The 16,036-nt window shown below is 40.8% G+C and overlaps 1 protein-coding gene across 3 annotated transcripts in view; it reads left to right on the plus strand.

Moving 5' to 3' along the window:
* The window catches only part of LOC115143414 (contactin-4-like), a 232,890-nt gene that overhangs the window by 18,156 nt on the left and 198,698 nt on the right, over positions 1 to 16,036 (plus strand). For all 3 annotated transcript variants that reach the window (XM_029683822.2, XM_029683823.2, XM_065001948.1), the window contains exon 2: positions 11,961 to 12,097. In XM_029683822.2, the coding sequence (XP_029539682.1) occupies positions 12,043 to 12,097 (55 nt within the window). In that variant the 5' untranslated portion in view covers positions 11,961 to 12,042. The remainder of the gene's footprint in view (positions 1 to 11,960; positions 12,098 to 16,036) is intronic.

A 16,036-nucleotide genomic window follows, 5' to 3' on the forward strand; every position in this document is an offset into this window, starting at 1 on the left:
AGGAGTGTGTGCATGTGTGTGGACCATTTTAAGTCCTTAGTGATTTGGACACTGAGGAACTTGAAGCCTTCGATCCGCTCCACTGCATCCCCGTCGATGTGGATGGGGGCGTGCTCGCCCACTCCCCCAGTTTCCTGTAGTCAACGATCAGCTCCTTGGTCTTGCTGGCGTTGAGGGAGAAGTTGTGTTTCGGATCACACTGACAGGCCACAGACCTTCTCCCTGTAGGCTGTGTCACGACTGTTGTGTTGTCAGCAAACTTGATGATGGAGATGGAGTTGTGCATGGCCACGCAGTCATGAGTGAACAGTCAGTACAGGAGGGGACTAAGCACACACCTCTGTGGAGACCCCGTGTTGAGGGTCAGCATGGTGATATAGCCTACCCTCAACTCCTAAGGTCAGCCCGTCCGAAAGTCCAGGATCATGTTGCAGAAGGAGGTATTCATTCCCAAGGTTCCTAAGTAGTCAATTAACAGTATTCTCACATAGCTATTCCTCTTATCTAGGTGGGTGAGGGTAGTGTGGAGTGCAATTGAGATTGCGGTATGCAAATTGGAGTGGGTCTAGAGCAGTCCTCAGGACCCCAAGGGGTGCACGTTTTGGTTTTTGCCCTTACACTGCACAGCTGATTCAAATAAGAAAAGCTTGATGATTAGTTGATTATTTGAATCGGCTGTGTAGTGCTAGGACAATAACCAAAACCTGCACCCTTTGGTGTCTCGAGGACTGAGTTTGGGAAACGCTGGTCTAGGGTGTCTGGGATGATGTAGTTGATGTGTGCCATAACCCGTCTTTTAAAGATATAAGTGCTACAGGGCGGTAGTGATTGTTACATTAAGCCTTAGAGATCTTGGGAACAGGAATGATGGTGGTCATCTTAAAACATGTGGAGAACATCGACTGGGACAAGGAGAGGTTGAAAATTAGCGTGAATATGCCTGCCAGCTGTTCTGTACATGCTTTGAGAACGCGCCCTGGAATAGCGTCGGTACCATAACCTGATTAAAGACCATACGCATGTCGGCCTTGGGGAGATCACCCAGAGTTCTCTGGGTCGGTGATGGCCCTCACGTCTGGCACGATGTTGTTATTGTCGAAGCGTGCATAAAACAATTGAGTTCATCCGGTAGAGTGGCTTCATTGGGCAGATCATGACTTCATCACCCCTAGTGGCGAAGGAGACTTGTTGATGGAAGTTGGGCATCACGTGTCTTAATGGCACAGATTTAAAATTGCCGGCAACCAGAAAAGCAGCCTGCTTGTTTTTAGCCATATACAGTTCATTAAGTTGATGCAGTTAATGTTCTTGTCCTGAGGTGGAATGTATTCAACACTCACGATAACAGCTGAAAACTCCCTTGGGAGGTAGAAGTGTTGGCATTTGACCATGAGGTCAATACGGATGAACAATGGGTTGACACTTGCACAGCGCTCGAGTCAGCACACCAGTTGTTGTTGATGAAGAGGAAAACCCCTCCTGATTTCCCTGACTCCACTGTCCTTTCCGTATGGTGAATGGAGACTATCTTGTCCAAGAGCCATGTTTCAGGGCCATGTTTTGAGAGCCCTGTTGGTAGAAAATCAACGATGGGAGGTCATCCATCTTATTATCAAGTGGCCAGTAGAATGGAGGGAAGAGGTGGCCGGTATTCCCTTCGCCTTAATCTCGCTAGGAACCCCCCACTCCACTCTTGCCTCTGTAACGCCAGAGTTTCCTCTTGGGTAGCCTGAAATTTGGGTCAGAATTACAGAAAGGGCCCGGGGCAGATGAGTCAAAGTTGAAGACGGAATTTAGTTAAGTAACCGCCTATCTGATGTTCAAAAGTTCTTGACGGTTGTAATAAATGATAGCGGATTAATTTAGTGAAAATAGAGTAAAATGTATCGAAAAAAGAATCGCAAAATAGAAAATGGGGGTTTGAGTTTGCAAAACGGAGAGCTTCCAGTAATGGCTCCATCCTGCTTTACTATCCGTTTTATGGTTTCTGGTGGAATGAATTCGATAGAATACGATCTTGTAAAACAAGTTGGACTGGAAACAAAAATGCAAGGCAAATTTTATATCCTGATTCAAAACAGTCTGCATTCTGTAGACTTTAGAAAAATATAATATAGCATTCATAGAACATGGAGTGCTAGTATTCATCCTATGAATAGCATGTTGAATAGCATGTTGTATCAGAAGCCTGCATGTGTATTTACATTTTTTATTTAAAAAAACAAATATTATTTAACCTTTATTTAACCAGGTAAGCTAGTTGAGAACAAGTTCTCATTTACAACTGCGAACTGTCCAAGATAAAACAAACCAGTGCGACACAAACAACAACACAGAGTTACACATGGAAGCGTACATAAAGAAGCGTACAGTCAATAACACAATAGAGGAAAAAAAGGAAGTCTATATACAGTGTGTGCAAATGGCGTGACGAGGTAAGGCAATAAATAGGCCATAGTAGCGAAGTGATTACAATTTAGCAAATTACTTCTGGAGTGATAGATGAACAGATGATGGTGTGCAAGTAGAAATACTGGTGTGCAAAAGAGCAGAAAAGTAAATAAAAACAATATGGGGATGAGGTAGGTAGATTGGGTGGGCTATTTACAGATGGGCTATGTACAGCTGCAGCGATCGGTTAGCTGCTCAGATAGCTGATGTTTAAAGTTAGTGAGGGAAATATAAGTCTCCAGCTTCAGCGATCTTGGCAATTCGTTCCAGTCATTGGCAGCAGAGAACTGGAAGGAAAGGCGGTCAAAGTAGGTGTTGGCTTTTGGGATGACCAGTGAGATATACCTGCTGGAGCGCGTGCTACGGGTGGGTGTTGTTATCATGACCAGTGAGCTGAGTTAAGGTGGAGATTTACCTAGCATAGACTTATAGATGACCTGGAGCCAGTGGGGCTGGCGACGAATATGTAGCGAGGGCCAGCAGACTAGAGCATACAGGTCGCAGTGGTGGGTGGTATAACGGGCTTTGGTGACAAAACGGATGGCACTGTGAGAGACGACATCCAGTTTGCTGACTAGAGTATTGGAAGCTATTTTGTAAATGACATCGCCAAAGTCGAGGATCGGTAGGATAGTCAGTTTTACGAGGGTATGTTTGGCGGCGTGAGTAAAGGAGGCATTGTTGCGAAATAAAAGCCGATTCTAGATTTAATTTTGGATTGGAGATGTTTAATATGAGTCTGGAAGGACAGTTTACAGTCTAGCCAGACAGCTAGGTATTTGTAGTTGTCCACATATTCTAAGTCAGAACCGTCCAGAGTAGTGATGCTAGTCGGGTGGGTGGGTGCGGGCAGTGAACAGTTGAAAAGCATGCATATGGTTTTACTATCGTTTAAGAGCAGTTGGAGGCCATGGAAGGAGTGTTGTATGGCATTGAAGCTCCATTGGAGGTTAGTTAACACAGTGTCCGAAGAAGGGCCAGATGTATACAGAATGGTGTCGTCTGCGTAGAGGTGGATCAGGGAATCACCAGCAGCAAGAGCGACATTGGTGTGCTGATGGCTCTATTTGTTCAATTATGAATATTCAGAGCAAAAAACATGTTTTTTGGTAGAGGTATGACACACTGTTCAGCATGAGTACTATTCGTGTACTTCCTTCATTTACACAGATAGTAAAATGTCCCCTGTTGCTCATATAAGGGGAAATGTCTTGGCTAATGTTTTCAGGGAAACTCATGAAATGTACAGTACATGCAAATAGCAAAATACTGACCTCCTAGTGCTGTAATTAAGAGATGAGGGAAGTTCTTATTCATTCTGGTGCATTTCAAACATGGGAAATTACCTGGGTGATTGACAGGAAGTCAACTGAAAGGGCATCAAAGGCAAAGAATGATATGAACACGTTTGTTCAGTGTTGAAATGCTATCCAGGAGGATAACACTGGTGGACACGCTATGCTTTCTAGAAAGGCTAAAAATATTACTCCTGAGGTTAAATAATTGACCGCTGCATTCAAGGGAAGTAGGCAACCAGAATGGCTTAGTGTTTATAAAAACTACTATGCAGCATGCAGCATTATCTAGTCGGCCTTACAAATGTACAAAGCATCGCAGCATCAAGTATTTGCAGTCAAATACACAGAAATCACAGCAGGTTATAAAAATTCTACACTGTGCTGGACATGTTAAAAAGGTCAGCTATTTAACCCATCTTGAATAATCCGAAGGGTCTGTTTCATATTCATTCACTTTATCAATGGAAATATCCATATACTGTATGGCAGGTGAGTTATATACTGTGCAGATGAACCTTGGGTTTGATTCAGTTTTCTTATGAATGCAACTATTTTATTATTTCTATTCTTTATTTATCCATGTGAATCTGGGACAATTGTCATAGTGTGAAATAGTCTTTTTTTTTTACTGTCTCGTCTGCGAGGGAATTCAAGCATCCATGTCAAGTATAGTTGAGGGAGAGGATTGGTGGGGGCTTGGTGGTTACAAGGCTTTGGCATTTTCTAGTTTGAAAAATTAATTGATTTCAAACCTCCGTTAACTTCATATTGATGTTGATGCTGTATTCTTGACCTCACAGAAAGGGTAATGCTGCATACTTTGACCTCATTATATGGAGTTCAATTACTGCACACGACTCAAGTTGTTCAGCTTCCATTGGGTTTAATAAGGAGGAAACACATTATTGTAATGTGGCTTGTGCGCGACAGCCCAGTGAGCATAGGTTTGAGAGACATACTGATGTATTAGTGATGGAGCCTGTTATATCACTCCCCTGGATGATCTACATGACTTAAAGTAACTGCCCAGTGTTTCCAGCTTTCTGTGAAATATGACCTATATTTACTTAGAACATGAGTGAAATAGTTTACCTTACCAAAAATTGTAATTTCATTATGTTAAATAGCAGCTGTTCTGTGTTGGAATGGTGTGGGCATATAACGGTCATTAAACATATTCATGCAAGTAGGCCACTGATTGGCCAGTTCATCCTCCTCTAGACCAGCTCATCCTCCTCAGGGAGATAACCCATGTTCTATGAGGAAATAGCAAGTATTTTTTAAACAGTCTGCTGAAATAAGTTTAAAGAGGTTTTTTTAAGTGTTTTTCCTACCATTTATGCTTTGGCCACAAATACAAGTATAGGACGAGTAAACAACATTATTTGGACATGAGTTATAGATGTCGACTCGACCAAATTCATATAGAAATGTGTGTTTTAGGGCTGTCATTCTCATTGAAAGCAAATCTATGAAGCAGTAGGTCTGATATATGTGTGATATTTCTATGCTTTCTGTTCTTAAATTGAGTTTATTGCGTCTTTTACTTTTAGTTTTGTACACCAGCTTCAAACAGTGTAAAATAAAATATTTTTGGTTATGGAAAATATATTTCACAGCGTTTCATATGCTGCAATGGTTCTCTACACTATACTTGCTTGTTTTATTACATAAACTGAAATTAGTTGAACTGTTAGAATGTTTGACTCAGAAATGTCTGAGCAATTTCTGCATAGTGCATCTTTAACAGAATATACATTTTTCTAAATGAGATTTTCACTTGGCAGTTAATTTAATTGTCCACTGCCAACATCTAGTCACCACTGATAACACCCACTGTGTTTCAGCTGGTGCTTTTATCAAGAGTAGATACCATTCTGTTAGTAATATGAGGCACTGATGTTCTAGCCCAGTCTCAGGTATGTTAGTGCTTCAGCCAATCCCTCTGACTGTGGCCTTCATGCCATATGTATGGCATAACATGGCATAACATGACATGACAAAGATAGTCAGGGGAGTTAGCTACTAAAGCACATACAGATGGGACCACTCTACAGATATTCTGGTAGATTTCACTTTGAGAAGTGATTAATACTACTAGATGATACTTGTAGCTTGTAGTTCTAGTCAATACTTCTGGATATTCAATCAATATTATTGTGAATATTACTGGAATGTTTTTTGATCAACTTACTTCTAAATGAGGATCAGAACAGGCTTCGTGAATAATTTCCTGTACCTCCAAACAGTACAGCAATTGTGTCAGCAACAGAACTCTTGGACATCTTGATAGTTGAGCAGTGTTATAGAAGTTTCTCTGTTTATTGTGCTCCAAGCTGGCAGAGGTTGCACAGCTTTATAAGAAAGGGATTTGTGTGCTGTGTTTTAGCTCAAGGCTGTCTGCTCCTCTATTCTGATGTTCATTATGGTGGTTATACAAAAAGTCAAGCGAAGGCAATGCACTGTGTCCAGACAGAGTAGAGCAGAGTATAATGGGATTCTTACAGACAAGAAGTGTTTCAGACAAGAAGGTTACATACAAAGAACCAAATCAAATCAAATCAAATTGTATTAGTCACATGCGCCGAATACAACATTTGTAGATCTTACAGTGAAATGCTTACTTACGACCTCCTAACCAACAATGCAGTTGTAAAAAACCCCAGATAAGAATAAGAGATAAAAGTAACAAGTAATTTAAAGAGCAGCAGTAAAATAACAATAGGGAGACTATATACAGGGGAGTACCGGTACAGAGTCAATGTGCGGGGCTGCCGATTCGTTGAGGTAATATGTACATGAAGGTAGAGTTATTAAATTGACTATGCATAGAAAATAAAAACAGAGAATAGCAGGGGTGTAAAAGAGGGGGAGAGGGGGGGCAATGCAAATAGTCTGGGTAGCCATTTGATTAGGTGTCAGGAGTATTATGGCTTGGGGATAGAAGCTGTTTAGAAGCCTCTTGGACCTAGACTTGGCACTCCGGTACCGCTTGCCGTGCGGTAGCAGAGAGAACAGTCTATGACTAGGACAATTTTTAGGGCCTTCCTCTGACACTGCCTGGTATAGAGGTCCTGGATGGCAGGAAGCTTGGCCCCAGTGATGTACTGGGCCGTTTGCACTTCCCTCTGTAGAGCCTTGCGGTCGGAGGCCGAGCAGTTGTCATACCAGGCAGTGATGGAACCAGTTCTCAATGGTGCAGCTGTAGAACCTTTTGAGAATCTGAGGACCAATGCCAAATATTTTCGGTCTCCTGAGGGGGAATAGGTTTTGTCGTGCCCTCTTCACGACTGTCTTGGTGTGCTTGGACCATGTATGTTTGTTGGTGATGTGGACACCAAGGAACTTGAAGCTCTCAACCTGCTCCACTGACACCCCGTAAATAAGAATGGGGGTGTGCTCGGTCTTCTTTTTCCTGTAGTCCACAATCATGTCCTTTCTCTTGGTCACGTTGAGGGAGAGGTTGTAATCTGGCTGCTAAGAAGGACAATGTAAGGCTATGTATTTTGGGAAGTTGAAGCCCTAGGTAGCTATTGTGTGTTCTTCCTTACAACAGTTTTGAATGTTTCTGTTCCCATTAATGAATGTGCTCAACCCTGAGAGGGACTGTTCTAATGCTGTCATGGTGTGAGAGGGCTCTTGATACCCCGTGTACCTTTCTATTCAAGCAATAGACTGCTTGTGGCAGGACAATGAGAGAAAGACATCCAAGTTGAAAACCCATGGTAGAGAAATGTCTGGTAGACCAAGTCTGTAAAAACTTTATCACTGTTGAAGTTCATATGGTTTGTGATTAATTAGGACACCAGTAGTCATTACTCAAGCATTACAAGTGCAGTAAAATACAATATCTGATCATTATACAATAGCTTATGTAATAGCTCATTCTCTCATTCACTTAACTCTGTTGAGGCATAATTTATTGTCAATGTTGAGCCTACCTTTGTCTCAGAGGTCTGTGCTATTATTACCATAATAAGATATCACCATAGGCATATGCTATGATGTATGTATCCTGTGAACTATAGGTACAGTATACATCATTCAGGAAGGCTAATCAATGGTCAGTTATCTGACCTCCATTGCTCAGCACACATCATTTGATACACTATCATGTCATGTCTGCCACACAAATTAAGGACATTACCCAACAAGAAAAGCCTCTCATAGGACAGCCCCCAGGTTACAAAGATATTTAAAGCTGCAATATGTAACTTTTTCTGTTATAGAGCTGTCATTCTCGTTGAAAGCAAGTCTAAGAAGCGGTAGATCTGTTCTATGTACACTATTTCTATGCTTCCCATTCTTAAGTTTTGTTTTTGCGTCTTTTACTTTCGGTTTTGTACACCCGGTTCAAACAGCTGAAAATAATATATTTTTATTATGGAAAATATATTTCATAGAAATTTAGATGGTACAATGATTATCTACACTATACTTGCTTGTTTTGTCGCATAAACTGAATTAAGCGAACTATTCAAATTTTAGAAACCAGGAAATGGCGGACCAATTTCTGCATAGTACATCATTAAATGGTACGTATGTCATTCATTTGTAATGTTTGTGGTGAAATGTTGATTAGGAGACTGATAATCCAGACTTGCTGAGGACAGCTTCTAATGTGGTTTTCATGTGGAAGAGAACGAGAATGTCATGTCTAGGTTCTGCAGTGGGTTATATGAGGGAGGCGGAGCTCCCCTGTCACTTCTGGGACCTGTCTTTCTTTGACAGATGTGGTGTCATTGGAGCTTCTGTGCTTGGTCATGCCCAACGTGTTTCCCATAGTGAGATACAGTACCTAACTCTTTTATTGGAGAATGGGTTTATGGAAGTAACACTACGTCTTCATAAAGTTATGGTGTGTGATTGAGGTCGTCCAAATAAATGGCAGATTTTGCAACCAGTTCATCCAGCTGTTGTAAAGGAAATACATCTTGTCAATATGCAAAGTGATGAAATATAGCTTGAATCTTCAGGGAGAGGGATTCATTAGAGGACACTGATTGAAATAAAGATAAGATATTAAATGTGACCCATTGACAAATCCAGGCTTAAGTTTCAGTCCATATTTTTCTGAAAGTGAAGAAAATACAATATTCTGGTCTCATATTGATTTCTTGCTCCTAGTGTTTTGGAACCTATGATTATTGCATTGCTCACGCGTGTCTTTGAGATGTAGCATTACAATTCAGTAAGCAGGAACTGAAGAAGACTTTCAATACTGCTTCTGCCTCTGTTTAGATAGTGAAAAGCCAACAAGAGCCTGTTTGCGGTGTAATGGGATGGTGTGGGTTGTTATTATATACTAGATCCATGAATAAACATGTATTTACCTAGGGGACATGGGATCATTGCAGCTTGTTTTCTAGAGAAGCTTTGCAAATTGTACATTGCATTACTTAGCTTGTCATATTGCTGTATTGCCTTTGTAACGAGTGTACACAGCTTTTCCAGAGGCAGCTTCTGACATTTGCCTCAGACTTATTCTGTGTTGTTCTCTCAGACTGTGGCAAGCTGCATACTGTACATCCAACTGCCTACCCCTATTCTGTTTAATTTACATCTCTACTTCCTCTCCCTGCTACTGAAACCCATATCTATCCCAATTTGGCACTTTTTATGCAATGACAAGGTCCTTAAGAGGAACATCTCTGAGACAGTGTAAACATTCTGAGATAACCCTCAGTGCGGTTTTACATTTGTTTATAATTGATTGAATTGGGACCTGTGATGACAGAACTCTCAGTCACAGAGGACAAGTAGATAATAGTCCATCACTGATTTAGATATACCTTTGTCACTCGAGGAAATAACAAAGGCTCAAACATCAGCACGTGAAACAGTTAGCTGTTGACAAAGTCCGTGCAAACCTTTGAGAGACCCTGAAAATAGGAACTATCTTATAAGTTTATTTTTTCATTTGAGTTACTTTGAACAATCACTCATTTTGAGATGTACACATATTATTCTGTCCTCTCCAAAAACGTGTTGTTTTTGGGGGTTGGAGTTGAGCAGAGGAGATGAGAGGGAAATGTGTAATTCAAATTTAAACAATACAGCAATTAGTTGTGTCAGCTTCTGAATAAATCCTAATTGGATCATATTTGTCTTTCAACAAACGATATGAAATACTTATTCAAAGACTGACAATAACAAGATGACCACGTTTCAAAGTTCATCATGCACTACTTTCCTACCAAACATAGAATGCAGTTTCCTGTCCTGATGTAAAATGAGTAAGCATTATATTGGCTGTAGGGCAGCAGGTTACAGTAAGCTAATGTTGTAAAAGTACTGCCATGGGACACTGTCTCTGGATGGCATTGATTTTATTTATATCCCCTGCAGCCCCCCTTCTCTTCTGCTCTTTACATTGATGGCCTGGAGCACTCAGATAATTACTATCCCTCTGAAACAATGCAGGCTTTTCAGGTTTGGGTACAGATTCCATGGCGATACCCCTGGTATTTCTGCTGGGGAATTAAACACATCTGACACTGACACTGGGATCACTGACATGTTTTTTTACACCTCATCTCCTGCTGTGGCATGCAACGTTTATGAACGTAGAAGTGAATTGGTATTATTAAGTATATATGTGCCACTGTATGTTCAAGAAGGAGCTACCAAAATAGGCTTAAAAATAGGTGTGTCTGGAACTGTATTTTTCATGGGTATGGGAATGCATGTCACTCGTAATTACTTTGCGCCAAACATGAAATCTGTGCTATTTTTGCTTTTTTTTTGCCTCTGTAGCTTTTCAGGAAATTAGAACAGGCTCCAGCCTGACTTTGGGAGGGAGAAAAAAGGAGTAAGGTATCAATGTCTGTGCATTGAGAGTTACATTGTACATGTAATGGGTTTTTTGGGAGGTGAAAGAGAATATAGAGTCAGTTTTTAACTCAATCATCTAATTCCCTAATTGATGTATACTTTCAAAGTAATGTCTTTGTTCACATTCAAGGCTTCCTTTTTTCAATTTTTGGCTAAAAGGACATACCCAAATGTAACTTCCTGTAGCTCAGGACCTGAAGCAAGGATATGCATATTCTTTAGTTTGTGGAAATGTGAAATGAATGTAGGATAATATAACACATTAGATCTGGTTAAAGATAATTCAAAGATTTTTTATTTTTTTTGTAAACAAAAAAATGTGCCCCATCATCTTTGAAATGCAAGGAAAAAGGCCATAATGTACTATTCCAGGTTAGGCGCAATTTAGATTTTGGCCACATGGCAGCATGTGTATGTGCAAAGTTTTAGACTGATTCAATTAACCATTGTATTTCTGTTCGAAATAGTGTATCAAGACTGTCCAAATGTGCCTAATTAATACATTTCCAAGTTCATAACTGTGCACTCTCCTCAAACAGTGGCATGGTATTCTTTCACTGTAATAGCTAGGTTAATTTCTGATACATTCATCATTTTTAAAATCTAACCGAATGACGGTCTACAGTAGGCTGTGAAGGTTAACAGTTTGGAAAGCATTGCCCTAGTCCTTGACATGTCATCAGAAGCGAGGCATGCCATCATATTCCTTTAAAGATAGATTATTTTACCTTTATTTAACTAGGCAAGTCAGTTAAGAACAAATTATTACTTTCAATGAGCCTAGGAACAGTCGGTTAACTGCCTTGAACTACAGATTTGTACCTTGTCAGGTTGGGGATTTGAACTTGCAACCTTCTGGTTACTAGCCCAACACTAACCACTAGGCTACCCCAACAAATACTTAGTTGTTACATCCATTATAGGGCTTATAAGTTAATGATATATACTGTACCTATTCATTCTTGAAGAATATAACTTAGAATTGCCTCATGAGCTTAGTTCAACCTTTGTTACACATTAGAATCCAAAATATAAGCTTGTTTTATGCCAACGATCGTAAACAAAGTAAATGTAAACAAACACTGTATAGCCTTAAAACATAGTTAAAACTATACTTTTGATATCAAACAAAAACCAATGATTGCAAATTCAAAGTCACTCTTTTACCGTAGAACTGCCTTCAATCCTTGCACACATAGCTCACTTTGAATTTACGAGTGGTTACATTTCTCCAGGTAATTTGTAAATGTTTCAATTAAGGATTTCAGCTTTAATGTTTAACCAATATGCCGTAGATAGTACTTTTCTCAAGTGCTAATAAAGGACTGTCTTTGTATCTTATCATGGAATTCATTTCACCTGTCTCTTGTTATACAGAGTGAAGACCCAGAAAGGTACCAAAAGGATTCCATACATTTGTGATTGGATGTGAGTCTACTTTGACCCCAGAAATCTGACGATGATGTTGCTATGGAAACTGCTGGTGCTGAAGTCACTCATGGGGTGCCTGGCAGGTAACGTACCTTATTAAGAACTTTTGATGCACGCAAGAGCTATTTTTGTGAAGTTTTGTGTCCTTATTCTTATGTATTTAGGGCAGGTTGCAGTGTGAAATCCATAGTTTTAGAATGAAGCTAACTCAAGTTACACCTGCCACAGGCAAACATAAATCATAATTTTTGTTACATTACAATACAAATAATGAGGTTGTTAAATGTATTTAATATGAAAGGGGGTTGTTAAAGTAAATAATTGTATGGAAGGGGTGTCAGTCAGTAAATGTTGACTGAAGTTACTTTAATCACTATGAATATAAAGGAGGAGATTGTGTTGCAGACATGAAACAAAAAATGAAAACATTCAATTGGATGCAATGATTGCAAATCAGTGTGAGATTTAATCATTAGAGGAAAAAATGGCAATGACATTGATTCTGTGGTAACTAACACTGCACCATGGAGTGGGCAAAGAAACTCACCTTGGGCAAAGAAACTCACCTTGGGCAAAGAAACTCACCTTGGGTAAAGAAACTCACCTTGGGCAAAGAAACTCACCTTGGGTAAAGAAACTCACCTTGGGCAAAGAAACTCACCTTGGGTAAAGAAACTCACCTTGGGCAAAGAAACTCACCTTGGGCAAAGAGTTCACCGTGGGCAAAGAAACTCAAAAGGGGTGATGATATTAACTAATAACAATTTCGATCCGAATGTGCAAACTGTCCAAACAGATCTGCAAGAAAGGTATATCCCTTTTAAATATGCTATTGGACAATAAACAGATCTGGCTAATTAATCTATATGGTCCAAATAATGATGAAGGACTTATTTGAAAATATACACTGCTCAAAAAAATAAAGGGAACACTAAAATAACACATCCTAGATCTGAATGAATGAAATATTCTTATTAAATACTTTTTTCTTTACATAGTTGAATGTGCTGACAACAAAATCACACAAAAATTATCAATGGAAATCAAATTTATCAACCCATGGAGGTCTGGATTTGGAGTGACACTCAAAATTAAAGTGGAAAACCACACTACAGGCTGATCCAACTTTGATGTAATGTCCTTAAAACAAGTCAAAATTAGGCTCAGTAGTGTGTGTGGCCTCCACGTGCCTGTATGACCTCCCTACAACACCTGGGCATGCTCCTGATGAGGTGGCGGATAGTCTCCTGAGGGATCTCCTCCCAGACCTGGACTAAAGCATCCGCCAACTCCTGGACAGTCTGTGGCGTTGGTGGATGGAGCGAGACATGATGTCCCAGATGTGCTCAATTGGATTCAGGTCTGGGGAACGGGCGGGCCAGTCCATAGCATCAATGCCTTCCTCTTGCAGGAACTGCTGACACACTCCAGCCACATAAGGTCTAGCATTGTCTTGCATTAGGAGGAACCCAGGGCCAACCGCACCAGCATATGGTCTCACAAGAGGTCTGAGGATCGCATCTCGATACCTAATGGCAGTCAGGCTACCTCTGGCGAGCACATGGAGGGCTGTGTGGCCCCCCAAAGAAATGCCACCCCACACCATGACTGACCCACCGCCAAACCGGTCATGCTGGAGGAAGTTGCAGGCAGCAGAACGTTCTCCACGGCGTCTCCAGACTCTGTCACGTCTGTCACGTGCTCAGTGTGAAGAGCTTTCATCTGTGAAGAGCACAGTGCGCCAGTGGCGAATTTGACAATCTTGGTGTTCTCTGGCAAATGCCAAACGTCCTGCACGGTGTTGGGCTGTATAAGCACAACTCCCACCTGTGGACGTTGGGCCCTCATACCACCCTCATGGAGTCTGTTTCTGACCGTTTGAGCAGACACATGCACATTTGTGGCCTGCTGGAGGTCATTTTGCAGTGCTCTGGCAGTGCTCCTGCTGCTCCTCCTTGCACAAAGGCGGAGGTAGTGGTCCTGCTGCTGCGTTGTTGCCCTCCTACGGCCTCCTCCACGTCTCCTGATGTACTGGCCTGTCTCCAGGTAGCGCCTCCATGCTCTGGACACTACGCTGACAGACACAGCAAACCTTCTTGCCACAGCTCGCATTGATGTGCCATCCTGGATGAGCTGCACTACCTGAGCCACTTGTTTGGGTTGTAGACTCCGTCTCATGCTACCACTAGAGTGAAAGCACCGCCAGCATTCAAAAGTGACCAAAACATCAGCCAGGAAGCATATGAACTGATATAGTTCATATTAACAAAGGAATTAGAGGAAATAACAGTACAAATCGATAGCAATAAAAACTGTACCATAGATGCACAATAAGTTAGAGGAAAAAATTTAAGAACTTATTCGAGAATGGTCAAGTATAATATTATTACAAATAAAGCGAATTGGACAGAAAATTGTGAAAATGCACCAAATTCTTTTTGAATCTTCAACATAGAAATGCTACCAAAAATAAGTTACAGAAATTTACAAATGAGTCATCCATGATTCACCTAATTATATTTTTTTAAAGAGGAAGCAAAATACTTTAAGCATGTGCTCTCTTTTCAGTCTCCTCCATTTCCAATAACTGAAGTTAATTGTAAGGAATTGTTTTCCAAATAATAGTGTAAAATTCACAGCTTTACAGAAAGACTTGTGTGAGGGCAAAATTGCAAAGGAGGAATTTCTTGATGCAATTAAAGCCTTTAAGCCCGGGACAACTCCAGGGCTGTATGGCATACCAGTTGAGGTACAGTACCAGCCAAGGTTTGGACACACCTACTCATTCAAGGGTTTTTATTTATTTTTTACAATGTTCCACATTATAGAATAGTAGTGAAGATATCGAAACTATGAAATAACACATGTGGAATCATGTAGTTACCAACAAAGTGTTAAATATATCAAAATATATTTTAGACTTTAGATTCTTCAAAGTAGCCACCCTTTGCTTTGATGACAGCTTTGCACACTCTTGTCATTCTCTCAACCAGCTTCATGAGGAATGCTTTTCCATAAGTCTTGAAGGAGTTCCCACACATGCTGAGCACTTGTTGGCTGCTTTTCCTTCACTCTGCAGTCCAACTCATCCCAAACCATCTCAATTGGGTTGAGGTTGGGCGATTGTGGAGGCCAGGTCATCTGATGCAACACTCCATCACTCTCCTTCTTGGTCAAGTAGCTCTTACACAGCCTGGAGGCAGCCTGTTTTGGGTAATATTCCAGTTGTAAAACAAATGATATTCCCACTAAGTGCAAACCAGAAGGGATGGTGTTTCGCTACAGTATGCTGTGGTAGACATGGTGGGTAAGTGTGCCTTGAATTCTAAATAAATCACTGACAGTGTCGCCAGAAAAGCACCCACACACCATCACACCTCCACCTCCTTGCTTTATGGTGGGAACCACACATGCGGAGATCATCCATTCACCTACTCAGTTTCTGACAAAGACACAGAGGTTGGAACCAAAAATCTCTTATTTGGACTCAGCAGACCAAAGGACAGATTTCCACCGGTCTAATGGCCACTGCTCGTGTTTATTGGCCCAACCAAATCTCTTATTATTATTGGTGTCCTTCAGTAATGTTTTTTTGTGGCAGAAATTTGACCATGAAGGCCTGATTTACTCAGTCTCCTCTGAACAGTTGATGTTGAGATGTGTCTGTTACTTGAACTCTGTGAAGCATTTATTTGGGCTGCAATTTCTGATGCTGGTAACTCTCATGAACTTATCCTCTGTAGCAGAGGTAACTCTGGGTCTTCCTTTCCTGTGCCGGTCCTCATGAGAGCCAGTTTCATCATAGCTCTTGGTTGTTTTTGTGACTGCACTTGAAGAAACTTTGAAAGTTCTTGTCTTAAAGTAATGATGGACTGTCGTTTGTCTTTGTTTATTTGAGCTGTTCTTGCCATAATATGGACTTGGTATTTTACCAAATAGGGCTATCTTCTGTATACAACCCGAACCTTGTCACAACACAGCTGATTGGCTCAAATGCATTAATTCCACAAATTAACCTTTAA

Source organism: Oncorhynchus nerka, linkage group LG15 (assembly GCF_034236695.1).
Source record: "Oncorhynchus nerka isolate Pitt River linkage group LG15, Oner_Uvic_2.0, whole genome shotgun sequence".
Taxonomy (NCBI): Eukaryota; Metazoa; Chordata; class Actinopteri; order Salmoniformes; family Salmonidae; genus Oncorhynchus; species Oncorhynchus nerka.